The sequence below is a fragment of the Pelophylax lessonae genome (genome assembly GCF_965119305.1).
Source record: "Pelophylax lessonae genome assembly, chromosome: 4".
Classification (NCBI taxonomy): Eukaryota; Metazoa; Chordata; class Amphibia; order Anura; family Ranidae; genus Pelophylax; species Pelophylax lessonae.
This window is the reverse complement of record NC_138771.1, coordinates 146,264,532-146,292,131: the sequence shown is the minus strand read 5'-3', so window position 1 is coordinate 146,292,131 and position 27,600 is coordinate 146,264,532. Positions and strand designations below refer to the sequence as shown.

At 47.2% G+C, this 27,600-nt stretch overlaps 1 protein-coding gene across 2 annotated transcripts in view; it reads left to right on the top strand.

The window, feature by feature from the left end:
• The window catches only part of PPP6R2 (protein phosphatase 6 regulatory subunit 2), a 367,586-nt gene that overhangs the window by 231,584 nt on the left and 108,402 nt on the right, over positions 1 to 27,600 (top strand). For both annotated transcript variants that reach the window (XM_082254944.1, XM_082254943.1), the window contains exons 17-18: positions 3,543 to 3,730; positions 19,598 to 19,763. In XM_082254944.1, coding sequence (XP_082111070.1) covers positions 3,543 to 3,730; positions 19,598 to 19,763 — 354 coding nt within the window. The remainder of the gene's footprint in view (positions 1 to 3,542; positions 3,731 to 19,597; positions 19,764 to 27,600) is intronic.

Sequence of the window (27,600 nt, the reverse complement as noted above, 5' to 3'; positions counted from 1 at the left end):
TTTGACATTTGGTGTTTACAAGCTAAAATCAGTTGTTTTGCTAGAAAACTGCTTAGAACCCCCAAACATTATATATTTTTTTTTAGCAGAGACCCTAGAGAATAAAATGGAGATTATTGCAATATTTTTTATCACACCGTAGCGGTCTTCCAAACGCAATTTTTTTGGAAAAAATTCACTTTTTTTAATTAAAAAATAAGAAACCAGTAAAGTTAGCCCAATTTTTTTCCATAATGTGAAAGATAATGTTACGCCGAGTAAATAGATACCCAACATGCCATGTTTCAAAATTGCGCACGCTCACGGAATGGTGACAAACTTTGGTACTTAAAAATCCCCATAGGCGACAATTTAAAAATTTCTACAGGTTGCCATCTTTGAGTTACAGAGGAGGTCTAGGGCTCAAATTATTCCCCTTGCTCTAACGATCGCGGCGATACCTCACGTGTGGTTTGAACACCGTTTACATATGTGGGCGGGGTTTCTGTATGCATTCGCTTCTGCGCGCGAGCTAACGGGGACAGGGCGCTTTAATTTTTTTTTTTTTTTTACTATTTATTTTATTTATTATTTTTTATTTTTACACCGTTTAAAAAAAAAAAATTGATAATTTTTATTTCTATTAAAAGAAATGTAAATATTCCTCGTAATAGAAATAGGCACGACAGGACCTCTTTTTTGTGAGATCTGGGGTCAAAAAGTCCTCAGATCTCACAAGTACACTAAAAGATAGGAAAAAAAAAAAAATAATTATAATATAAAATGAAAAAAAAAAAAAAAAAAGGACCTTTAAACCGGTTGCTAGGCAACAACATTTTCCGTAGCTCCGGTCCTCCAAGACCATAGAGTCAAGTGAGGGCAAGCTTGCCCTCACTCGACATCCTGTCTGTGAGGATTCGGGACCGGATCGTTTTCCCCGCTGCCGGCGGGTCCGGTAAGCGGGGAAAAGGACCGGAACGCGTCGGGAGGGGGGGGGGCGCCTCTTCCGCCATCCCGGAAGGGTGATCCCACGGCGAATCCGCAGCTGGGACCACCCTTATCGGAAAGCCAACCGTCCACCGTTTAAAAAAATACCAGGGTTATGGCAGCTATCTGCTGCCATAACACCGGTATTTAGGTTTAAACGGAGGACGTATATAAACCTTTTTGGACTTGGACATGGTGGCTGTATGAAGGGTGACAGGTACTCGGGTACTTTGTTGGGCAGGTGACAGGTACTCTGGTACTGATGAGCAGGTGGCAGGTACTCGAGTACTCCGATAGGCAGGTGACAGGTACTCGGGTACTCTGATGGGCAGGTGACAGGCAGGTGATAGGTACTGATGAGTAGTACTCACTGACTGATAGGTGATAGGTGATACTGTACTGATGGGTACTGATGATCAGTACTGATACGTGATAGGTACTGATGAGTACTGATGAGTAGTGATGGGTACTGATGAGCAGGCGGCAAGTACTTGGGTACTTCAGGCGTCAGGTACTCTGATGAGCAGGTGGAAGGTACTCGGGTACTCTGATGGGTAGGTGACAGGTACTCAGGTACTCTGACGGGTACTCCGTTGACAGGTACTCAAAGTACCCGAGTACCCGTCATCAGAGTACCCGAGTACCCGTCAGAGTACCCGAGTACCCGTCATCAGAGTACCCGAGTACCCGTCATCAGAGTACCCGAGTACCCGTCATCAGAGTACCCGAGTACCCGTCATCAGAGTACCCGAGTACCTGTCATCAGAGTACCCGAGTACCTGTCATCAGAGTACCCGAGTACCTGTCATCAGAGTACCCGAGTACCTGTCATCAGAGTACCCGAGTACCTGTCATCAGAGTACCCGAGTACCTGTCATCAGAGTACCCGAGTACCTGTCATCAGAGTACCCGAGTACCTGTCATCAGAGTACCCGAGTACCTGTCATCAGAGTACCCGAGTACCTGTCATCAGAGTACCCGAGTACCCGTCATCAGAGTACCCGAGTACCCGTCATCAGAGTACCCGAGTACCCGTCATCAGAGTACCCGAGTACCCGTCATCAGAGTACCCGAGTACCCGTCATCAGAGTACCCGAGTACCCGTCATCAGAGTACCCGAGTACCCGTCATCAGAGTACCCGAGTACCCGTCATCAGAGTACCCGAGTACCCGTCATCAGAGTACCCGAGTACCCGTCATCAGAGTACCCGAGTACCTGTCATCAGAGTACCCGAGTACCTGTCATCAGAGTACCCGAGTACCTGTCATCAGAGTACCCGAGTACCTGTCATCAGAGTACCCGAGTACCTGTCATCAGAGTATCCGTCATCAGAGTACCTGTCATCAGAGTATCCGTCATCAGAGTACCTGTCATCAGAGTACCCGAATACCTGTCACCAGCCCATCAGAGTACCCAAGTACCTGTCATCTGAGTACCTGATGGGCTGGTGACAGGTACTCGGGTACTTTGATGGGGGGGGGGGGGCAATCAGTGTGTTTAGGGTGCACTGTAGTTGGTAACTAGCTGTTACCACAATCTCCTCCTCACACAGGATCAGTGTGTGAGGAGGAGAACACGGTGACAGCTAGTTACCGTGTTCTCTGTTGACATTTGTGACCGGCTGTGATTGGACACAGCCGGTCACGTGGTAAAGAGCCAATTTCATTGGCTCTTTACCTAGATCGGGGATCGACTCTGTCCGAGGGACGAGCCTCGTCCCCGATCGCTGCTCTGCGCGCCCCCGGGGGCGCGCATTGCAGAGAGAACGAGCGGCTCGTGCTGGAGCCGCTCATGTGATCGGCTGTGATTGACACAGCCGATCACGTGGTAAACAGCCAATTTATATTGGCTGTTTACCTTGATCAGGGATGGGCTATGTCCGAGGGACGAGCCTCATCCCTGATCGCGCCGCTGCGCGCCGCCGGGGGGCGCGCAGTAGCAGCTAGAACGGGCCGACGTCATATGACGGCGGCCCGGATCTAGACAACCACTTTGCCGACGTCATTTTACATGACTCGGTATGGAAGTGGTTAAGAAGAATCAGGAGCTGTGTCCTGTAATGAACGAAGGAAAAAATTGCATTTTTGACTTACTGTAAAATAATTTCTCTGTGGAGTTGGCTTTCTTCTGACACTGTTTGTAACAAAACTGAGTGCCTATAGCGGAGTGTGGGTGTATACCCCCTGGGTCTGCCCATAAGCGTAGTCCATCTTTTTCCTGCCTAGTACTCCTGTAGGGGGCAGTATAATCTAATGGTTAAGAAGAATCAGGAGCTGTGTCTGTCAATGAACATCAGAGAAATTAATTTTACAGTATGTCAAAAATCTTTTTTTTTTTTTTTTTTTAAGCCCACGAAAAATGATCTTTCCATAGCATGTACATTAAGTCCAGTAAGGGCACATCAAATGTCGTCTGCAGTAACTGCTCCCTTTTTTCCCTTTTATTACCCTGGTTTCTCTTGAATGATAACATAAAATAACATAATTTGTTGTTGCCAGAATTACATTTAGCAAATTGTAGTAAAAGTTAAAAATTGTACTTATGAGAAAATTAAAACCCTATTTTTATTTCAAAGCTGCAGGTTTGGGGTGTCGTCTTCAGAAGATTCTTCCCGCAGTGACTTAGAAAATGGAGAGCCCGGAGCCAGCCCTGCATCTGATGAGGAAGAAGAGGAGACAGAAAGCCGTACCATAGAGACATCGCCACCTCTTAGCCCAATTCGTAGCAACTCACCTACACAAAAAGATTGTTCAGCTACAGAAGGTAACAAGATAAAAACAAGTTTTAGCAAGTTTTGTCTAGTAAGCTAAAACATTTTTATATTTTAAATGAATGTGCATTCATAAAAGTTCAAGATCTATTAAACGAGAATTTTGGGATTGAAAAATAAACATCTATACTCACTTACATGTCCACCGCCAGATCTAAGACCCAGAGCTTAGCAATCACATGATCATTGATCGTTCAGTTCTTGGTCTTCACTGAGCAGAGCAAGCTGTGACTGTCAGTCGCAGCTGTCTGCTCTGCCCCTCCTGCGCTCACTGCAACGTTGGGATATGGAGGGGGCAGGAGCAGCTGGCTCAAGCTGTCAGCAGCTCGCTGAGAGGTTGAGCCAGCTGCCGGTATCCCTGCAGAGCCTGGACTGACTTTGATGTCAGGCAACAGCAGGCTTTGGATCAGAAATAAGTGCACTCCTGTGACCAAAAAAGAGAAGTAGCTTTGGCCATACTTCTCTTTTAAAGTTATGAAAGCATAGTGTTCACTTCTAGCTTCTTGTCTCTGAGTGAACATAACAGATTATAGGATATAGGATACACTTGCGCAGTGTAGAAGTTATCAGGAGGTTAAGGAACATCCCACCCCTCTTATATCCACTCTCCCCTTTGCTTTGCCACAAAACAGAGGCATGCTGGGAGCGGGAGGGGTTACCTTGCCTGACTGACTCTTCTTGCCAATGTCCAATTCTGTTGTAAAATTATGTCTTTTGGTAGTGTGGCCAAGATGGGGAACTGAACAGAAATGTAGTTTCTCTTTTATTTATCAAGAGACACAGCGCTCCATAGATCATAAATACTCCTCCAGGCAGAACAAAAAACACCTGGCTACGCCCATGGGCCATCCATAGCTGGTATATAACCCCCTCTCTGCTCTAGGTAATCAGTTTTAATCTGTCTAGTCAGCAGTAAGGACATAGGCTCCCGGCTGGGATCTCTGGTCCTAGCAGTTTTTTTCCCCTTCCTTACATCTTTTTTTTTTTTTTTTCTCTTGCGAGATCTATCATCAACTGCCGGGCTGGGCGATGGGCTGGATAATCTAGATCCAGTGGTCCCTCCAGCCCAGCTAGCGAGCGCGTGCAGTCCGCAGCTAAACGCTAGGTCGGCCGCGACATAGCCTCATGTACAGTGGCTGGCCCGCGAGTTAAACGTCTTGCAGGGTCGCATACAACCAGGCGTCAGGCTGAGCAGTCCCTTGCCCGCCAGCTCTCCAACTTCGGTGAAAAGTTATGTCTGGAGCGTTATCCGCACCATGGAGGGATAAGTACAATCCCCCCCTCTCCCCTTTTTGGCTTTTTTTTGGGGTGGACATGGGTAACCTCCTGGGACAGTCAGGCCTGCCTGCAGGTTCCCTCCTCCCATCCTAAAATTCCTCAGTGAGCTGGGCTTCCCCCACTCCCTTCCCCCCTGTCTGGACCTGGAGTCTGGTAGGGGTCCCAGGGCAGAGGATCTCCCACTATCCCCATTCTGTAAGGGTCCTGGGATAGTGTGTGACCTGCCCTTGTAGTCTGCAGGGGTCCCAGTGTAGGATACCCCTAGGTGCATTCTCTAAATGGTTGAAGTGTGGGTGTAGTGCAGGGGGGTCCCAGTGCAGAGATGGGTGCGGAGTGCGCAGCAAAGTCTCCCCCTTTCTGTGGAGTATAGTACAACATTGCAGAGGATGCAGAGAAGATTCTGGCAGCATGCTTGATTGTCTGTAGCTGCCATTTTCCCTTGGTCTGGCTGGTCTTCGGGTGGTGGCCATTGTTACTTAGTCCGGGAGAGGCTGAAGCCTCGTGGGGATGCCGATGCTCATCCTCTTCCTCCTTAGTTCCTGTGCCCGGGACATATAAAAAGGGATGGCAACCATGGTGTTGCTGGGTCCGAATTCTCGTCATTCCTCCAGTCGGTAGGGGTCCTTAGGGACCCCTGTTATCTCTCTCTCTGCTAAACGGTATCCTGAGCTTTGGGAGGATCCTTTAGTGATGCCAAAAGATCGTTTTTGTACTGCAAGGTCTTCCTTTCCTTATGGAGCCTCAGGGTCACATCTCCCCCTCTAACCCCCTCATGGAGGTGGCAGGTCTCTTGGAAACCCCAGCTTCCCAAGGTTGCACTGATGGCGGTCCTGCAGTCCTTAGTGTCCCGGGTGGAAGTGGCGTGTGGACAAAGGCCCTGGAGGAAGCGCCCCCCACCTTCCCCTGCTCAGTCTCTCACTGATTCGGAGCCTGATGCCGCCTAGGATGTGGCCCGTCTAGGGGGGGGCTTAATATCACACCCCCTGATCCATCTGGTAGTGAGGATGATTCCTCAATGGCCGCAGCAGCAAATGAAAAAGCGCTGGTAGACTCACTTATTACTGCAGTGTGTGAGACTTTAAAAATGGAGGATGTGGCTGATGCGGCCATGGATGTGGCAGTGTCGTTTGGTACGCATAAATCATCTCGCACTCCAAAGGTGTTTCCTTATGTGCCTTATTTTGGCAGATTTACCTTTTAAGGAATGGGAACAACCAAAGTTACCCTTTGTGGTCCCCAAACGTTTTGCTGTACGTTACCCTTTTGAGGAATCACGTTTGAAAACGTGTACTAGTGCACCTGAAGGTGGATACCACCAGGCTCAGAACTTGTATGCAAATTGGGAGAGAGAACTTTCAGTGTGACAGCAGCCAGTAAATCACGGCCTTTGGATCCTGAAGTTTGTCCAGAGGAAGGACTACCCTGGTAGTAATTAAAATCAGACATCGGTAATTCAGTTCCCTGGACAGGGATATGGGGGACCTTAGGCAGTTCAGACATCACCTGAACCTTTGCAGGAATTAAATCCGCACAAGGGAGACCCAGGACCTAAAAAAACCTGAAAAAGGACAAACTTTGTCCCCCCTTTCTGGGTACCCTCAAAAGAATAATTTTGTGTATCCCCTTGACAATCATGAAGGAGGTCCACGAGGCCAGAAACCAGTGAAGATTAATGCGTGAGGGCAGACCTTCATGCTAAAGGGGTCTTGTCTGCGGATCCGGAGAGGCTAGTTCTAGGCTTACAGCAAGATATACCATTGTACGTGGAAAGCGTACATTTCTTGGTGTGAGTCGATTGACGCTTATCCTCATTCCTTTTCTATGGCTCGGGTCTTAGCCTTTCTTCAACGAGGCGTTAATCAGAAGTTGGCCTTGAGTCCCATCAAGGGCCAGGTGTCTGACTTGGCAATCTTCTTTCAGCGACCCCTAGTTCGCACCTTAATTTACGGGGTTCGACATGTGGCTCCACCTGTACGGTCTCTTTTGCCGCCATGGGATTTAAATTTAGCACTTTCAGTTCTCCAGAAATCTCAAGTTTGAGAATATTCGGGAGATTCCCCTACCTACGTTATCCCAGAAGGTGGTATTCTTGGTGGCTATTAGGGATAGACCGATATGGTTTTTTCAGGGCCGATACCGATATATTGGTCACAACGTATCGGCCGATATTTTGTACATCCTATGTCAAGATCCGAGACTAGCCTTCTCCTCCTCCAACCATTATGTGGGGATGCTCATGTAAGGGTAAAATGATGTCACATAGTATAATTCCGTTTACAAATGTTGTTGAATATGCCACTCACAAAAGATATAAGCAATTCCACATTAGCAGATCTGCTGGCAGATCGGTATCTCTCTCACTAGCTGTACTTAATACCCGGGTGATACCGCTCCGTCCGGCACCCACTCGATACCACTCCGTCTCTCACCTGCTCTGCTCTGTCTCTCACCCACCCAATACTGCTCCGTCTCTCACCCACTTGCCGTAAGTGACACCCGGATGATACTGCTCCGTCTCTCACCCACTTGCCATAAGTGACACCCAGGTCACGCCGTGACCTCCAAGATCGTATGCCGGACGGAGCGGTATCACCCGTCACGGCAAGTGGGTGAGAGACGGAGCGGTTTCGGGTGGGTGAGGGGCGGAGTGGTAATGGATGCCGAACGGAGCGGTATCACCCAGGTATTACTTACGGCAAGTGAGAGAGATACCGATCTGCCAGCAGATCTGCTAATGTGGAATTGCTTATATCTTTTGTACATATGTGAGTGGCATATTCAATAACGTTTGTAAATGGAATTATGCCATGTGACATCATTTTACCCTTACATGAGCAATATTTGGAATATCGGGAATATCAGCCATTCCGGGGCCGATACCGATATATTGGCAAAAGTGAATATCGGCCCTCTGATAATCGGTCGTTCCATAGTGGCTAGTACCTTGACCCATAGGGTATCGGAATTGGCGGCATTATCCTGTCGCAGTCCCTATTTGGTGTTCCATAGGGATAAAGGGGTTTTTCGTCCCTGTCCATCATTCCTGCCCAAAATTGTCTCTGACTTCTGACTTGTGACTGACTTTGAGTGAGGACATTGTATTGCCTTCCTTGTGTCCCAAGCCGGCTCATCCCAAGGAATTTGCCTTGTATACCTTGAATGTGGTTTGTGCGATTCAGATGTATCTGGCAGCTACTGAGTCCTTTCGAAGGTCAGACTCACTTTTTGTGGTTACGAACGTACCAAGGAAAGAGCAGGCCGCTTCTTTGGCTACCATCTCCAGATGGATCAGACAGACGGTGACTCAGGTCTATTCTGTTAAAGGTCAGGTTCCACCTTTCCCTGTCACGGCGCATACTACTCGGGCGCTGAGTACTTTTTGGGCCTTCCGTCATCAAGCATCTATATCTCAAGTTTGCAAGGCAGCCATTTGGTCATCGTTGCATACCCTCGCAAAATTCTACAAAGTAGATACTTTGACATCTGCGGATGCTTCCTTTGGCTGCAAAGTTTTATAGGCTGCTGTTTGGGTGGCTGTTCCCTCTTGAGGGGTGTTCTTCTTCTTTAAATTTTTTTTTTTTCAGATGGGGCTCCTGTGACCCAGTTATAAGGCTCTTGTGTCCTTGTTAGGGCTCTTATGTTTAGCCTTGGGCTATTTTCCCTACCCTTCATTTTCCTTTTGGCACTGCTTTTGGACTTCTCAGTAATTATGAGTTATGATGTGGAGCGCTGTGTCCATTGATGAATGAAAGAGAAAATAGGATTTTCTCTATCGTTCATGGACAGACGCAGCTCCATATCTTCTTTAGACCATTGGGTTATGCTCCTCCAATCAGGAATAGGACACTAGGCAGGAAAAAGCTTTACTACGCCTATGGGGGCTGTCCCTGCAGGCATAACCCAACACACTCTGCTACAGCATAGTTCCCTGCTGGGACTTCGGTCTTCGCTAATAGGAAATTTTGGGTTTTTTTTGTGATTTTTTTTTTTATTTTCACTAGTTAGAGTTCCTGGAGAATTACAAGCAACAGCCGGTTTCGGACTGAATATTCTAGAACCTTACGGTCTCCCAGCCTGCCCAACGAGCGTGAGCAGGTTATAATCCAGAATTAGGCCTCGCCACGACAGAGCCCCAAAGGATGGGGACGAACCTGCGAGTGGACAAGTCTCGCTGGGACGCGATTGACCTGGAACGCATTGAGTCGCAGCGTAGCCCCTGGCTGGCAGCGCCCCCACCCCGGGTGGGAGATGGACTGTTTGGAGTGACACCCACCTGTTACTGTGGTATGGTGAGCAATACTGTCCCCTAATCCTCTGACGGTCTCGGGGTGGGTGTTGGCCCTCTCCCTGGAATAGTTGGACCCTTGGGGCTCCCTCGGTTCTCCTGGCCTCTGAGATATTAGGCCTACCCCCTCCAAGTCTTTTCCCCTACCCATAGCAGGTCCTACCTCTGGGGGGCGGAAATGTTACAGCTGCGTTTCTCTGTGGGGGTGGCTTTATCCTGGTGGGGTCTCTTCCTAGGGACCCTCTGATGCCTTTTTTCTGGGACCCCCTCTGGGGGTCCAGGAGACCGCATGGCGCGCCGTGGGGGCTGCCATTTTGCTGTAGATTCATGCTTTCTATTCTCCTATTGGAATGTGTGGGCAGCCATTTTATTGTTAGTTCCCCATTGAAATGCATGAGGCGGCCATTTTCTTGTAGTCAACGATCGCTGGACAGGCAAGCGGCATGACGCACACAATTCTAGCAATGATCCAGGCTGTGATTCTATTTCCCATGTCAGAACATTTTACTTTCTGTTTCACAGAAAGTCTCCTGAGCGGTTTGGTAATGTTTTCTGGGGTCCCCTGTAGGTTTTCTTCACCCACTCTGCTATCAGATTGTATTGGATTGGGACTAGGTATACCGCTAAGTTAGCGGTGGGATCGCGTTTTAGCAACTTTTAAAGTGACACACCATTATTTCAGTGGAATATGGAATCCCAAGGTACTGTTTCACCTACAGACCCCCTAGGTGCTACTGCAGAACCTTCTGGGTCGCAGCCCCTGTCTGCGCTTACAGCAGTCTTGGAAAGCCTGGTGTCAAAGGTAGATTTTGTATGTAAAAGTGTTGCTAGCCGCAAACGTCCTCTGCCTTCCCCTCCCTCGGTAGTTTCCTCAGATTCTGGGGCAGATATGGCCGCCGCAGATGAACCCGTCCCTGAGGGGTCGGTGTCTTTGCAGTCTGATGGTAAAGAGGACTTGTCCTTGTCAGCCGATGCACGGGAATGCGCCTTGGTGGAAGCACTTATAGTTTCAGTGCGGAAAACTTTAAAATTGGCAGATGAATCTACAACGTCTGGTTCGCAGGTGTCTTTTGGCTCCCGAAGATCCCAATAATTGGGCAAGGTGTTTCTATGTCCGTAGCTTTTTGTCGATATTTTTAATGAACAATGGCAGCGCATCAAGCACATGCTAGTGGTGAATAAGTGCTTTAAAAGCGATTATCCTTTTGCAGATGCAGTTTCCACGAGCTGGACTGTGCCACCAATGGTGGATCACCCGGTTTCCAGGCTGAATAAGTCTACTATGGTTCAGGTGGAAGAATCCCTGGCCTTTGCGGACCCTGTGGATAAACAAGTGGAGTCTCTGTCCTGCCATCTAAACATGCTAGCGGGTTCCATATTGAAACCAATATTTGTGAATGTTATGGTGTCACAGACGGTTACTGAATAGGGGAGGTTACTAAAAGGTAACTTGAAAGCTGAGCAGTATTCAACTTTCTCCAAAGGTACCTCCCCATGCTTGCATCCTGCAAGAGACCCACCTGTACAGATCTGATTTTTCAAGTCTTACAAAAGCATGGGTGGGCTCGCATTACCATGCTACCTACTCTAGCTATGCTCATGGGGTTAGCATTTTAGTGCAAGAACGTTTGCCAAGCCATCCTTTTGATATTAAAGTGGACCCAGAGGGCATGTATGTTGGGTTACATGCCTTGATCTAGAATATTTATGTGGTAATTGTTGGCCTCCACTTACCATTCCCGGCTGATCCCTGGGTGTTGTATACCTTGATTTAGACAGTGTGCTCCTATAATACTGAGGTTGATATATTTATAGGAGACTTTAACCTGGTTCTGTGCCCAGATATAAACAGACTCCACTCCTCTGCAAGTTCCTCCTTAGACCTTTCTCAATGGGTCTCTGCTTTTTGCCCTTTTGAAAGCGTGGGGACACTTTCATCCCTCTAGTAGGGAATCTACTTGTCACTCAGCGTTGCACAGGTCCCTGTCCCACATTGATTTAGTCTACATGTCTCCTGCCCTATTGTGCAGAGTTCTCTCTGTTCAGATGCTCCCCTGCTATTGCAATCATCTGTTTCTCCTACCCCAGGGCAGTTGTGGATGCTGTCCAGATAGTGGGTTATGGACCAAAAGCTTCAGAATCCTTTTACTGAATCTATTTGTCATTACAGGTTGATTAATTAGGGCTCCACTAACTCTTTTTAACTGTATGGAATGCCTTTAAGTTCTGGGTTAAAGGAGTATATATTTCTCTTATCTCTGTATTTCAAGGGTATGGATACTTTTTCAAGGCACTGTATTGGGAAAGTTTGGGCCGTTCATGGATAAATTATCACCTTTTTACGATCAGATTGATACTTGCTTCATGGAATACTATTAGGTGCTATATACCTCTTTGGGTTCTTTCAAATACATTTAGATAGTATTCTTTCCTTCACTGGCGGCCTCAGCCAGGTACTGACTAGAGTGTTACTAAACCCATGAGCCTATTTTCACTATATCTGGTCCCTCACAATACACAGAACATGGAAATGCAATTATTTTAGTAAATAATAACTGCTAAATACCTTTTCTCATCAACAGAGCAGTCTTGTGACTTTTAGCAGTGTCCAGCCAAGTAATGGTTAAAGCTTGTAGGAGGAGTTTTTATACTGCACTGAACTGTCGTATCAGGATGCAGGACCCCAGACCTTCTGCCTGGATAGTGCTAATTGGCCCTGTGCTGATTACATGCACTCTCACAAGAAAAAAAAAACCTTTCTAGCAATACACACCAAACTGAGCATGTGCAGCCTGACTCAATAGGCTCTGTGTTATCAAGAAATTATCAGGGGACATTGATAGGAGGGGAGAATCCAGAGAAGCCAGGATCAAATGGCCTTTTTACACAATGCAGATGATTGACCTCTTTGATTCCACAGTAAGTTTTACAAGCATGCTTTACTTCTTATACAGCTTTTACTGTTGTGGGTTTGGTAACACTTTATCATCAGGTTTTAATCTTTCGATACAACATACTAGAGTCCTTGCCTCTTTAGATGCCAAAAAGGCATTTGACTTTGAGTTGGTCCATTTCCTGGAGGTCTTGCAGACGTATAGTTTTGGGCCTAACTTGCTGTAGCAGAGGCTCCTTGGGCCAGGGTTTGTACCAATGACAGCCTGTCAGAGCCCTTCTAACGTCAGAGAGGGACATGTCAAGGTTTCCCATCTTTCGCCCCTTGCCTGTATGCCTTGGGCCTTAGCCTTTGGCGATTTTGATCAGTTATTGACAGTTGGTGTCGCACACCAAGGAACCATCCTTTTACCTACTCAAGTGTACAAAAATCCTGCATGATAAAACTGAAGGTCTCAAATTTTGATTCATCGATCCATAAAATATTCTTCAGTGGCTCACTGGTGGTGCTTTATGGCCCAGGCAAGCCTCATTTTCTTATTTTGCCATCTTAACTATGGGTTTCTTACAGCCACTTGATCTGCCAAACCTGCAACTCAAAGTCTTCTCTTCACAGTTAAAACTGAGACTTGCTTTCTTGGATTAGTGTTAAAGCGGAGTTCCAGCCTCGGGGGTGAAATTTAGCTCAAAATACCCCCAGGACAGTCAGGGCTAGTACATTCCACAATGGATAGCCTCTGTACTGTCCTTGGTCACACTTACCTTTTAGAAGAAATACTTACCTTGAAAATTTCTTCTCCAGCGCTGCCATCTCGGATGTGGGCAGCTGAAGCCAGCACGTCCTCTTCTGCGTCCTCTTCTCCCAGAATGCGCCTGCACCGGCCCCGCTCGTCACTTCCTGGTGCGGGCGCGTCATCCCTCCACAGCTTCTGGGCATACTGTGCTTGAAGAAGCGGTTCTGTGAGCAGCCTGTCACGCAAGCTGTTGACTCTCAGAAACTTTGTCCACTGATTCTTTTGGGGCTTTAGGCCTGCCAGACCTACTCCTGTCAGAGTTCCCTCCAATTTCCATGTGTAGGAAACTGCACTTTTGAGGGTTATAATGGTCTATTTGTCATCTTTTGATAACTGCCTTTTTCTCTCTATTTTGAGAGCAATATACTACTTCCTGCAGTACTATAGGACATGGAAACAAGGCTAAGCGGCACAACTATGCATGAAAACATAGGAACTGGGGTGCATAAAATGGCAGCAGGTGCTCTAGACTGATGAGTCAAAATGTGAATAATTTGTCTGTAGCAGGAGGCAGTTTGTTAGCGAAGGGCTGGTGAGCGGTACAATGAGTGTCTGCTGGCAAAAGTGAAGCATGGTGGAGGTTCCTTGCAACTGTGGAGACTCTTTAAAGGTAGAGTTGGGGTCTGCAGATATCAGGGTGCCTTGCCAGGGCCTGCAGCTTACGCATGTATTTGCAAATGTGTGCAACTAAACCCCTGTTTTTAACCTATACTGTTACAGGTTTATTCGGTTGGTCACTAGCTGGTTGGTAAGTAGTGACTGGAAATCCCTTGGCATTTTTTAGACATGCGTTTTCCCTTCCAGTGCTCCTTACTGTTAAGACCAGTTATAGGTGGGGGAAGTGACCACTTTTTGTGTGTGTTTATATATATATATATATATATATATATATATATATATATATATAGCTCAAACAAATTAAAGGAACACTTTTTAATCAGACTATAGCATCAAGTCAATTAAATACGTGGGATATTGATCTGATCAGTTAAGTAGCAGAGGGGGTTGTTAATCAGTTTCAGCTGCTTTGGTGTTATTTAAATTAACAGGTGCACTAGATGTTCAACCATAAGACGACCTCCAAAACAGCAATAGTTTTACAAGTGAACATTTTTTTTGTTGGCACCAGACCTAAACCCTATTGAGCATCTGTGGGGCATCCTCAAACGTAAGGTAGAGGAGTGCAAGGTCTCTAACATCCATCAGCTCCGTGATGTCGTCATGGAGGAGTAGACGAGGACTCCAGTGGCAACCTGTGGCGCTCTGGTAAACTCCATGCCCAAGAGGGTTAAGGCAGTGCTGAAAATAATGGTGGCCACACAAAATATTGACTTTGGGCCCAATTTGGACATTTTCACTTAAGGGTGTACTCACTTTTGTTGCCAGCGGTTTAAACATTAATGGCTGTGTGTTGAGTTATTTTGAGGGGATAGCAAATTTACACTGTTGTACGAGCTGTACACTCACTACATTGTAGCAAAGTGTAATTTCTTCAGTGTTGCCACATGAAAAGATATAATAAAATATTTACAAAAATGTGAGGGGCGTACTCACTTTAGTCAGATACTGTGTATAATTAATAAATATATATATATATATATATATATATATATATATATATATATATATATATATATATATATAATTCAGCAGGTAAAATAAATATTGAACACGTCACCATTTTTCTAGGTAACTATATTTCTAAAGGTGCTATTGACATGAAATTTTGAAATTTTCACGACATGTTGGTAACAATCCATGCATGCCATACATAAAAGTAACTAGAACAAATAAGTTTAGAAATTATGTGTTTCCCCATCGATTGGGACCCTGAGGGGGAGTGAGGGTCGTGTGGTTAATAACCCTGATAGTCATGGATATTCTGGTATCATACTACCCGTCTTTAGATCAGTCACGGCAGACCCACTCTATGGCGGAGCTCTTGGAATATGTAGAGGCTGTCCCGTTGTTGTCCCTGTCCGAGTCCGAACGGGGCCTTCTGGATGCCCCCCTGACTCTGGAGGAGTTGCACCATTCCACTTCCCTCTTTCCTAATACTAAAGCCCCGGGTGAGGATGGGATTCCAATTGAAGTGTATAAAACATATGCGGAGGAAATGCTGCCGCATCTTCTGGAGGTCTTTACCGAGGCGAAACAGAACATGCAGTTGCCCCCTTCAATGTGTATAGCTAATATTATTCTCCTGCTGAAGCCTGGCAAGGATCAATTGGATCCTGGTTCTTATAGACCCATATCACTCTTGCAGAGTGACCTTAAAATCCTAGCGAAGGTCCTGGCCTTGAGACTTAATCAGGTGATTGCCTCTATCATTCATTCGGACCAGTCCAGGTTTATGCCTCAGAAGTCGACGGCTATTAACCTTTGCAGGCTTTTCTTGAACCTGCAATCCCCGGTAGATAATGGTGGAGCTTTGTTATCCTTAGATGCACAGAAGGCATTTGATAGCGTGGAGTGGGAATACCTTTGGCTGTTATGAGTAAATTTGGGTTTGGGGAGGAATTAATTTCCTGGGTTCAGCTCCTTTATTCCCCCGTGGCTGCTATCAGGGAAAATTTGCCTATGTCCCCCTCCTTTTCGCTTCACCGGGGCACTAGACAGGGATGCCACCTTTGTTATTCGCACTTGCTGCCCTTATTAGATCTAACCAGCAGATTGCGGGCTTTAAATACGGTACCTTAGAGGAAAAAAATCATGCTGTATGCGGATGACACCATGCTCATACTAGGCGATATGTCCCAGTCCCTTTCAGAGGTGATGTCTGTTATTACGGACTTTGGTTCCTACTCTGGCCTCCTTATTAACTGGACTAAGTCCTCTTTGATGTATTTGGATGTGGTACCTGGCGACCAGCCCCTGCCGCATGCTGGTATTCCCATTTCCAGTGAATTCCGCTATTTGGGCATACAGGTCACCCCTAACCCGTTAGATTTTACTCGCCTTAACATAACTCCTCTGTTGGTTAGATTTCAGGAAAAGGTGAAAATTTGGTCCCGGCTCCGCATGTCTTTGGCGGGTTGAGCCAACCTGATAAAAATGATTCTCATGCCGCAACTGCTCTATGTCCTTCATAACTCTCCGATGGTCATTCCTCTGAGGGTGTTCCGCATTGTTAACTCCATTTTTAGGTCACTTCTGTGGTTGTCTAAGAACCCCAGGATCAAGTTGGAGCACCTTCAGCGACCTAAGGACTTTGGGGGTCTGGCACTCCCTAATCCATGGTTGTGCTACTTAGCTTCCCAGTTGGAGCATGTGGCCCGGGCTATGGGGTGTGGTGGGGGGGGGAGTCTGCTACACTCCTCATGACCCACACTGTGGGTCCGGGTGAGGTGGCGGCTCTTTTGGAATCCCAGCGATTCAGTAAATCCAACAAACTCTTCCCTACGTATGTCCTCATGCAGAAAACGTGGAATAAGGCCCAACAGCTTCAGCAGGTGGTGGGTTTCACTAGCTTCAGTCAAATTTGGGATAACCCTAGATACCCTGAGTTGGCCAAGGTGCCCTATGGCGCCAGGTGGAGGTTGCATGGTGTTTCCCACCTGAGACACTTTTCGGAACGGGACACCATTCATTTGATAAACTGAGGGGAGCGTTTCTTCTGCAGATTTCTATGAAATTCTATTACATGCAGCTCCGTCATGCGGTCAGGGCCCAGGTAGGGGAGGATCAGTGGGTACAGTCCCCCGCTCCTGTGTTTCATTTTATGTCCGAGGTGGGCTCCCTTAAGGGGTTCATATCACACTGCTATTCCTTACTCTTGGGTTCATTTCTGGCACAACACCCCCTGCGTATGTCAGCTCCTTGGGAACATGATGTTGGCTCATTTGAGGATGAGCAGTGGGAGGAGGCCCTTCAGGCGGTACAGCTAAGCTTTCTGAATGTGGCACAGCGGTTGTCGCAGCTTTATATTCTTTTCAGGACTCACTACACCCCAGCAAGATTGTATAGGATGGGTAGGAGAGACACCCCTCTATGTACTAGGTGCATGAGAGAACATGGGGATTTGGTGCATCTTCTATGGCGGTGTCCGAAACTTCACGTATACTGGAAGGGGGTGCTCGACACTCTGTCGGGGCGTTCGGGATCACTCTGCCAGAGGATCCCAAGCTATGCCTGTTAGAAATTATGGGTGAGATCCAGTTCCCTGAGGTTACCAAGCAAGTCGTTCTCAGGGCCTTGTCTCAGACCAGAACACTGATTTTGAGGCACTGGATCTCTAAAAGTCCCCCTTCTATTAAGGAGTGGATTGCCCATATGGGGGAGACGCTTAGATTGGAGAAATACATTTATCAACACAGGGGCAGCCCGGGTAAATTTGAAAAGCTATGGGCTCCCTGGCTGGCAGTGCCTGGGCTGGCCCTGTGGATCTGGTGCTGGACAGACTGGTAGCTGGTGGGCTGTGAGTGTAATCTTTGGCACTTCTGTATGGTCTGGCACTTGCGGTTCTGTGGGGGGCGGGACTGTCCCTTGTTTGTACAGAGGACGATGAGGGTTGCCTGTTCGGGTGCTCGGAGTGCTATAGTCTCTTTTTATTTGGTTACTGACTGTATGCAGGATGTTTACTTCATTTGTTTGCTGTATGTATGCTGCGGGCGTGCCTGCCCTGGACTCTGTCTTGGTTTTATTTTCTTTGCACAAAGTTTAATAGAGTTCTTCTTGATATAAAAAAAATGTGCTAAAAAAAAAAAAAAAAAAAAATGGAGTAACAAAATGTTTTGTTAATGACCGCTTCAAGATGCCTCCTGCATGGAGAAACTAGTCGCATGCATTGCTTAGGTGTGATTTTGGCCCATTTTCTCACACAAACCGTCTTAAAATCTTGAAGGTTCCATGAGACTCTTCTAGGTGATTGGCTGGGCCAATCTAGCAGCTTTATTTTCTTTCTTTGAAATCAATTGAGCGTTTCCCTGGCTTTGTGTGTGGGATCATTGTCTTGCTGAAATGTCCACCGTCATTTCATCTTCAACATCCTGGTAGATGGCAGCAGATTTTTATCAAGAATGTCTTGGTACATTTTTCCATTCGTCTTTCCTTCAATTAAATGAAGTTTGCCAGTACCGTATGCAGAAAAAACAGCCCCACACCATGATGTTCCCACCTCTAAACTTCACTGTTGGTATGGTGTTTTTGGGGTTATGTGCACTGCCATTTGACCTCCAAACGTGTGTATTATGGCATCCAAAGAGTACAATTTTGGTCTTATCTGACCAGACTTTCACCTAGTATTTCAGACTTGTCTAAATGTTGTGCAGCAAACTTTTTTTTTTTAACAAACGTTTTTTGTTGATGTTTCAAACAACATGAACAGCACAGTATACATATGAATTCTATATCAAAACAGGTGGGGTGCAAATCATAAACCAATAGTGCACAGTAGCAAAGTACAGTCAAAAATAGGAAAATTACAGGCAAAGGAACACATCATAAATAACCCGTACAGTCTCCAACCCATGGAAATTGTAAGGCACATTGTCCAAGGGAAAGGGACCTCCAGTGGGTAAGCAAGAGGGGACTAGGCAGAAGGAATAGAGAAGCCGTGAAAACAAAACAGGAGATGGAGGGGCCAAAGAGAGGAAAGCAGCAGGAACGCCAGGTGGCAATAGAATGAGACAGCGTAAAAGCAGGGCCCAGAAGAGCAGGACATCACAGTACCGCCTGAGATCCCAGCCAAGGACTCCAAACCTTGTTAAACTTCTGTGGACAACCCCTGCCCATCTAGGTGAGTTTATATAGTGGCAGAACAGAGTCGACCAATGTTTTCCAACAGGAGATCCGGGGAGGGTCCACCAATTTCCACCCCATCAGTATCTTTTTCCTAGCATAAAATAAAAGGTAAACAGTTGCACATGTATCCGGGGGGAGACTGACTCACAGATGCCCAGCAGTAACACCTTGGGGTCGAGGGTCACAGAGGAAATCCCTTAGCCCCACATCTCAGCCACCACTACTTGCCAGAAGGCCTGGACCACCGGGCAAGACCACACCATATGAACGAAGGTGCCAACCTGACCACAGCCCCTAGGGCACACATCCGAGCTGCCGGGGTAGATTCTGGTCACCCTCTGAGGGGTGTAATACGCCCTGTGGAGGAACTTGAGCTGGATAAAACGGTCCCTAGCCGAGATCATCCTAGACACATATTTGCCCAGCCCCTCCTCCCAGTCATCTTCTTCAAGAGAAAGAATGTCTGCTCTCCAGGGGGCAAAGAGCTGGGGGCAACCCTCCCCTGACCTGCAAACTATACCTAGGTACACCGAGGAGAGAATACAATCTGCATTTTTGGAGATCAAGAAGCGCTCCACAGAGTTAGGAGCCAGAGGTGCAGCAAACTTTAAACAAGCTTCAACATGCTTTTTTTCAGCAATGGAGTCTTGCGTGGTGAGCATGCATTGAGTGCATTGTTTGTCTTCTTTGAAATAATCAGACCTGCTAATTCCAGGTCTTTCTGAAGCTCTCCACTAGTGGTCCTTGGCTCTTGGACAACTATTCTAATAATTACTTTGACTCCTCTGTCAGAGATCTTGCTAGGATCACCTTCATTGTTAGTCACGTTTGGTGCTGCTTTTATGTGACAGCTTTTTTTTGTATTCTAGAGACCGGCTGGAGTGCAGTGTTTGATGAACCAGTGAACTCTAAGCCTCCAACCCCATGTGTGGCTATTGATGTTGGCTCGAGTGTGTGGGATGCATCTGCTCCTGAGACTTCGACCCCCGAGGAGAAGGGATGGGCCAAATTCACTGACTTTCAGCCATTCTGTTGGTAAGCTGTTCAAGAGTCGAGTTCCAGACTATACATTTTGCTCTCTGATAACCTGCTCATCCCTCAGTATGTTGAATATTTTGTTAGACGTGTAGCACCCTACAAGGTAGGTGCTAGGTAAAGTATAGTGGGCTTTGTCTGCTTATCAGCAGGGCCATGATTTTCAGCTGGGCTGTCATGTCTCTCAGGTTTGGCTGTTGAGATTGGGGAGTCTCCCCACTGTGCTCAATGACAGGGTTCTCATTGGGCAGTGGATGATACCCAGCCAATGGCACACTCATGCCTGTATCTACCCCAAAACGGCTGATTCTGTACACTGTTCAGATGAAAATTTCCTAAAATGTTTCTGTTGGCAAAACAAACGATTCTCGTTTAACCACTTGCCGACCGATGTACAACTATTTACTGCGGCGGTCATCCCCTCACTAGCCTGTGAGGCTCTAGGGATCGAGCGCACGTCACCGGCGGCGTGCTCCCGCTCGCTCACGGACCCCCCCCCCCCCCCCCCGCGCGTGTTGCCGGCGGGCCCGATGTCCGCCGGGCACTTGCGATTGTCCGATACAGCGGGAAAAAGGCAGGCGGCTAATGTAAACAAAGCCGCCTGTCATTCTTCCCTGTGTAAGAATGAAGATCATACGGTTCTGCTATGTAGGATCGTTGATCTCTGTTCTTACACCTCAAGCCACATCCAATCACAGTTAGAAACACGCCCCTAGGGACACACTTTACCCCTCCTTCTCAAATAAAGTTAACTCCTTGCCTGCCAGTGTCATTTTTACAGTAACAGTGCATATGTATAGCACTGATTACTGTAGTAATGTCACTGATAACCCCAAAAGTGTCAATGTCAGTCAAGGGTCCGATCTGTCCGCCGCAATGTTGCAGTCCCGCAAAAAAATCGCAGATCCCTGCCAAAAACAAAAAAAATGACAAAAATCTTTCCCTTAGTAAACACAATAACTTTTGCTCAAACCAATCAAAATACGCTTTTGCGATTTTTTTTTTTTTTTTTTTTTTTTTTTACCAAACATATGTAGCATAAAACAAATTGGCCTAAAATGTTAATTTCGATTTTTACATTTTTTTGGGGAATTTCATATAAAAAAAATGTGAAAAATATTGTTATTTTTGCAAAATTGACGCTCTTTTTTTGTTTATAGCGCATGATCAAAAAAATCGCACAGGTGATCAAATACCACCAAAAGAAAGCTCTGTTTGTGAGAAAAAAAGGACGTCAAATTCGTTTAGGTACAGCGTCGCACGACCGCGCAATTGTCCATTAAAGTCACGCAGTGCCAAATCACAAAATAGGCCCTGGTCAGGAAGGGGGTAAAATCTTCCGGGGCTTAAGTGGTTAATCAGTACAGAATTTGTCCTTAAAAAAATCAAATGAGCAAGCACATGATTGAAAACAAAGTACGACCCAGAAGAAGATGGCAACAAAAATAATTTTTATAATCCCGAAAGAATGATTTAATGCAGGATAAGAGTTTTTTTCTCTATCGCTCATTGACAGACGTAGTCTTCTTGATTCTCAAGAGCTGGTTATGTTGTCTCCGCAGGAGTAGGACTAGGCAGAAAGACAAAACGTTCTGGCTCCACCTTAGGGGCAGTCCCTGAGGGTATATCCTCCCTCTCTCTGCTACAGGGAATCAGTTTTTTTCTGTCTAGTCAGGAGTAAGGACCTAAGTTCCTTGCTGGGATCTTTTTGGTCCTGGCAAGACTTTTTTTCTTTAAGAAAAAGACATTTTTTTAGGTAGTTTTTCTCCAGTGTTTTTTCCTGTGGGATCTTCAAGCAAAATGCCGGACTGGGCGACACTTGTGGTCACCCCAGCCGACCTACGAGCGCGCGCAGACCATGGCATTGCGCTTGGTCGGCCGCGACACATTCAAGTAAGTATGCGGGGCCGGGCGACGGGCTGGATGTTGAGATCCAGTGGTCACCCCGGTTTCTGCCTACGAGCGCGTGCAGACCAGAGCTCCACGCTGGGTCGGCCGCGACGGAGTCCCAGTGGAGGGACTGACCTTGCGAGTTAAAAGTCTCTCTTGGACGCCAGGAACCAGAGAGTCGAGGCGTCCGGAGTGGTCCACAAACCCCCACCCCGGTGGAGAGGGTATTGTGAAGAGAGGGTGCCTGTCGGTTCGGTATGGTGAGTAAACGTTCCCTTTTTTCCTTGTTATGAGGCAGTATGTATTATGGGCCCCTCCATATATGGTCAGTATATATCTGATACTTACAAGTCCCCCTTGTAATACAGCATGTGTTTGTGGGAAGTGGACTTGGTTTAAGAGCTAACACTCTACCCAGCAGACTGTAACATTACAGCAGACATAGGAGGTATAATCCTACCTTATTTGTAGTGTATCTCCTGTAGATCCATATATCGCCTCTTAGCAGAAATGCAGGTGGATGTGCTGGGAAAACGATTTCGGCGGTCCGCCGCCATTTTGCTGTAGACCTAGTGCATGTATGTCCTCAGGTCACGCCGGCCGCCATGTTTTTGGAGTCTTATGTCTCCTCTATGGGGGCGGCCATGTTTTGTGAGCCCAGCTACCTCGTGGAGAGCTGGGAACGCCGGAAGGCGTACACAGGGGGCGGAGCCACGTCCTTCTACCCGGGAAAAAGCAAACAGCTCCTTCCAGTCTGTGTAAGACAGACGCTGACTGCAGTTGGTTGGAAGCTGCACTACATCGGTTGGTGAGCCTTGGGGGTCCCTCTCTCTCTCTGTGGGATCGAGAAGCAGGTACTCTGAGGGGCGCTATTGCGCTAGGGGGAGACACACAAAAAAAAAAAAAAAAAAGTTTTTTTGTTTTGCTGGCAAAAGTGTCCTGAATTAACATGGACCCTGCCACTCATGTATCTCCTCCGGATCCCCTCGAGGGGTCTGCGGGATCCTCCAGCACCCCATTGACAATTGAATCATTGTCAGCTATTATGGAAACTTTTGTGTCCCGGGTGGAAGTGGCTTGTCAGGGACAGGGCGCGAGAAAGCGACCCCCGCCTAAACCCATATTATCTGAAACCTCGGATTCAGACTCTGAGCCCATTTCTGTAGTTGCAGGTACTTCATCTGGGATTGGGGTCTCGGGTCCTGTCTCTTCAGACAGTGAGGAGGATGTTTCGGCATCCGCCATAGCCCGAGAGGAAGCCTTGGTAAACGCACTCATTGTATCTGTTCAAGAGACCTTAAGGTTACAGGGTATTCCATCGGAAATAGCTGAAACTGAAATCCCTTTTGGGACTAAAAAACGCATCAAAGTGGCGAAGGTTTTTCCATTGCCCAAATGTTTTGGCAATCCAATCGAAGAAGAATGGCGTCTGCCAAAACGCACTTTTACTATTTCTAAACGCATTGACAGGCGTTATCCGTTTGAGGAAACCCTCATTAAGAAATGGACAGAACCACCTGTGGTGGATTCACCAATTGCTAGATTGAATAAAGCCACGGTTATTCCTTTAGAAGACGCTCCGTCTTTTAAAGATCCAGTGGATCGCAAGATAGAAGCTATGTCTCGCACCATGTTTTCCTTGATTGGATCAGCTTTCAGACCTATAATAGCTATTGGTCTGGTTTCGCAGGCTGTAACTGAATGGACCAAGTGGTTACGCCGGGACTTAGAAGAGGTCCCTCAGGCGGTATCAGATTTGTTGGAACAAATGATACAGGGGTTAAAGTTTGTGTGTGATGCGGCGTTAGACGCCACTCCATTATTGGCGCGAGCATCAGTCTCAGCAGTGGTTCTCAGGCGTACACTGTGGCTAAAAGGTTGGTTAGCCGACCAAGGTTCCAAAAAAGCTTTGGCTAATATCCCCTTTTCAGGAGAGCGTCTATTTGGAGCCAACTTAGATGAGATCATTAAGGATCTCACGGGTGGAAAGAGCACCTTTTTACCGCAAAATTTTAAAGGTAGAGGAACTCGTCAAAGACGAGGGCCTTCTTTTTCTGCTCACAAGAGGTTTTTTCGTCCCGCGGGTGAAAAAACTAAGTCCTCCAAAGCTCCTGCAGGAGGCGTCAGGGGTCGTTGGTCGGGCAACCAAAAGCCCGCCCCCTCCAGACCTGAAGATAAGCCGTCCAAAGCCTGAAGGTGCGCCCCCACCCATAACTGGGGTGGGGGGACGTCTTCGCCGGTTCCCGGATCCATGGCTTTCCAGAATCCCGGACAAATGGGTTTGCGAAGTCATAAGGTCAGGGTACAAGATCGAGTTTCGATCTCTCCCACCGGCGCGATTCTTCCCTTCCAATATCCGACTATCCTCAGATCGTTTAGAAGATCTGCGGAGAGCAGTCACAGATTTACTACAACAAGGAGTGATAGTCCACGTTCCTTGGACAGAACGGTTTCAAGGGTTTTATTCAAACCTATTTACAATACCCAGGAAAGAGGGCAAAGTGCGTCCAATTCTGGACTTAAGAGCACTCAATTCTTTTGTCAACATAAGAAGATTCAGAATGGAGTCCATTCGCACAGTAGCAGCCTTCCTGCATCCAGGGGATGTCCTAGTGTCCATAGACATCAAGGACGCCTATCTTCACATTCCCATTTTCGCAGGACATCAGCGGTTTCTACGCTTTTCCGTAGAAGAGAACCACTATCAGTTTGTGGCGTTACCTTTCGGTCTCGCCACGGCTCCGCGGGTCTTCACAAAGGTGTTGGCCCCAATGTTGGCACTTCTGCGCCAAAGAGGCATATCGATCCTTGGTTACCTAGACGATCTTCTGCTTCATGCAGAGTCTCCTCAGACCTTGCTACAAAACATAGAAATTACTATGATTTCTTTACAGGAATTCGGGTGGCTGGTGAACCAGCAAAAGTCATTTCTGGTTCCCACCCAGAGGCTCGAATATCTGGGTCTAATTCTAGACACAGTCAGGACAAGAGTTTTTCTTCCGGTAGGGAAACTCCGAAAGATTCAATCAGCAGTCCAGTTGTTACTGTCCAACAGCTGGTCTTCCCTTCGGACTTGCATGAGGGTTCTGGGGTTGATGGTGGCTTCGTTCGAAGCAGTCCCATTTGCCAGTCCCATACCCGAATTCTTCAGCAAGAGATTCTTCTCAGATGGAATCCGGAATCCCTTGACAATCAGATCCGATTAAGCAAACAGACCAGAGAGTCTCTGGTCTGGTGGCTTCGGTCTCCGATGCTCAGCCAGGGAAAGTCATTTCTGCCAATATTTTGGACGATAGTGACCACGGATGCCAGTCTATCCGGATGGGGAGGAATTCTCGGTCAGTTATCTGTCCAGGGACTTTGGTCCCCGGAAGAATCCAGGTTACCGATAAATGTATTGGAACTGAGAGCGATCAGACTTTGTCTGATTCACTGGACCGAGCAGCTCCAGGGCAGCCCGGTTCGGATCCAGTCGGACAATGCCACGGCCGTGGCTTATGTCAATAACCAGGGGGGCACCAAGAGTGTCCGAGCGGCCAAAGAAGTGGCTTGCATTCTTCGCTGGGCGGAACGATTTGTTCCAGCTATCTCTGCGGTGTTCATTCCGGGGGTGGAGAATTGGCAGGCAGATTATCTCAGCCGTCAGACTCTGGATCAGGGGGAATGGTCCCTCCATCCAGACGTTTTCCACCAGTTGTGCCTACGGTGGGGCACCCCGGATGTGGATCTGTTGGCATCACGATTCAACAGGAAAGTTCAGAGATTCGTGGCTCGCTCCCGCGATCCTCTAGCAGAAACCGCAGACGCACTGATCGCCCCGTGGGGGCAATACCAGCTAATGTATGCCTTCCCTCCTCTCGCGTTACTGCCAAGACTTCTTCGCAGGATAGAGGAGGAAGGAATTCCAGTAATTCTGGTAGCTCCGGACTGGCCTCGTCGAGCTTGGTACGCCGACGTGGTCAGACTGGTGGCGGACGTCCCGTGGAGACTTCCTCTCAGGGAGGACCTACTGTCTCAGGGACCGATCTTCCATCCTGCTTTACGATCGCTGGCTTTAACGGCCTGGCTATTGAGACCCAGGTGCTGAAGGACAAGGGATTGTCAGCTTCAGTTATTCCTACTCTAGTTGAAGCAAGGAAAGCGACTTCCAGAAAGATTTATCATCGCACATGGAAGTCCTACATTGCATGGTGTGAACCTTTGGGGTTCCGTCCTCGGTCTTATTCGATTAGTCGAATATTAGCTTTTCTGCAACAAGGGGTTGAGCAGAAACTGGCCTTGAGTACTATCAAGGGTCAGGTCTCAGCATTAGCCATCTTCTTTCAGAAGCCTTTGGCTACTCATTCCTTGGTGCGGAATTTCATCCAGGGGGTGCGACATCTGGCTCCGCCAGTGCACGCGCCGTTACCCCCCTGGGATCTTAATTTAGTGTTGTCGGTTCTTCAGAAACCTCCCTTTGAAGATATTAGGGAGATTCCTCTACCTACGTTGTCCCAGAAGGTGGCCTTCTTGGTGGCTATTACTTCTGCACGCAGGGTGTCAGAACTGGCCGCATTATCTTGTCGTTCACCATATCTGGTGGTTCATAGAGATAAGGTGGTTCTTCGTCCGAATCCATCCTTCCTACCAAAAGTGGTTTCAGAATTTCATCTGAATGAAGAAATTGTATTACCTTCTCTGTGTCCTAAGCCCAGTCATCCTCGGGAGTTTGCTTTACACTCCTTGGATGTGGTCCGGGCGATCAGGGTATACTTGAAAACGACAGACTAGTTTCGCAAGACGGATTCACTTTTTGTGATCCCAGATGGACCCAAAAAGGGGTTGCCTGCATCTGCCGCGACCATTTCCAGATGGATCAGACAGACGGTAGTACAGGCTTATTCTATTAAGGGTCGGGAGCCCCCGTTCCCTGTTAAGGCGCACTCCACTCGGGCACTTAGTGCGTCATGGGCCTTTCGCCATCAGGCGTCAGTGGTCCAGGTGTGCAAGGCGGCTACCTGGTCGTCGGTGCATACCTTTACTAAACATTATAAAGTTGATGTAATGGCATCGTCTGATGCCTCGTTTGGCCGCAAGGTTTTGCAGGCCGCAATTTGAGGAGACCAGCGGTCTACCTCGAGGGTTTTTTCCGTTGGAAAATTTTTCTTTAGTCTCATTCTTTGTTTATAATGAGCCTTTAAAACTTCTAGTTTGGCACCGGTTGGGCCTTCTAGATTGGATTTGATTTTGTCAATCCCACCCCTCATTTGTGGCACTGCTTCTGGATGTCCCAGCTCTTGAGAATCAAGAAGACTACGTCTGTCAATGAGCGATAGAGAAAAATGGATTTTTGTAAGATCTTACCGTAAAATCCTTTTCTCTTAAGCTCATTGACAGACGTAGTACCCGCCCCTCTATCATTGAGTTGGGTTAGGTTAAATTCTCTGTACTACTTTAAAACAGAACTGATTCCCTGTAGCAGAGAGAGGGAGGATATATCCTCAGGGACTGCCCCTAAGGTGGAGCCAGAACGTTTTGTCTTTCTGCCTAGTCCTACTCCTGCGGAGACAACATAACCAGCTCTTGAGAATCAAGAAGACTACGTCTGTCAATGAGCTTAAGAGAAAAGGATTTTACAGTAAGATCTTACAAAAATCCATTTTTTATGGAGATCTACTCAAACAAACCGACTTATGAACAATGCACAAAACCTCCTCGGCACTCCAAACATATGTCGGCATAGGGCGTGACTAGAAGATCACAAGCACATTGCATCACTTCCGATTCTACGCTGGAATGTAGCCATGTATGTGGGAAGTTTTCCTCTGTTGTTCCATAATTTTTGTTTTATTAACAACTTGATCCATGCGTCAGGGTAGGGAGCACGCCCCAGCTGTGCTTTGATTGGCTGCAGCACCAACCAATCATCGGGTGCTGGCCACTGATTGATCGCCAGCACCCACCTATC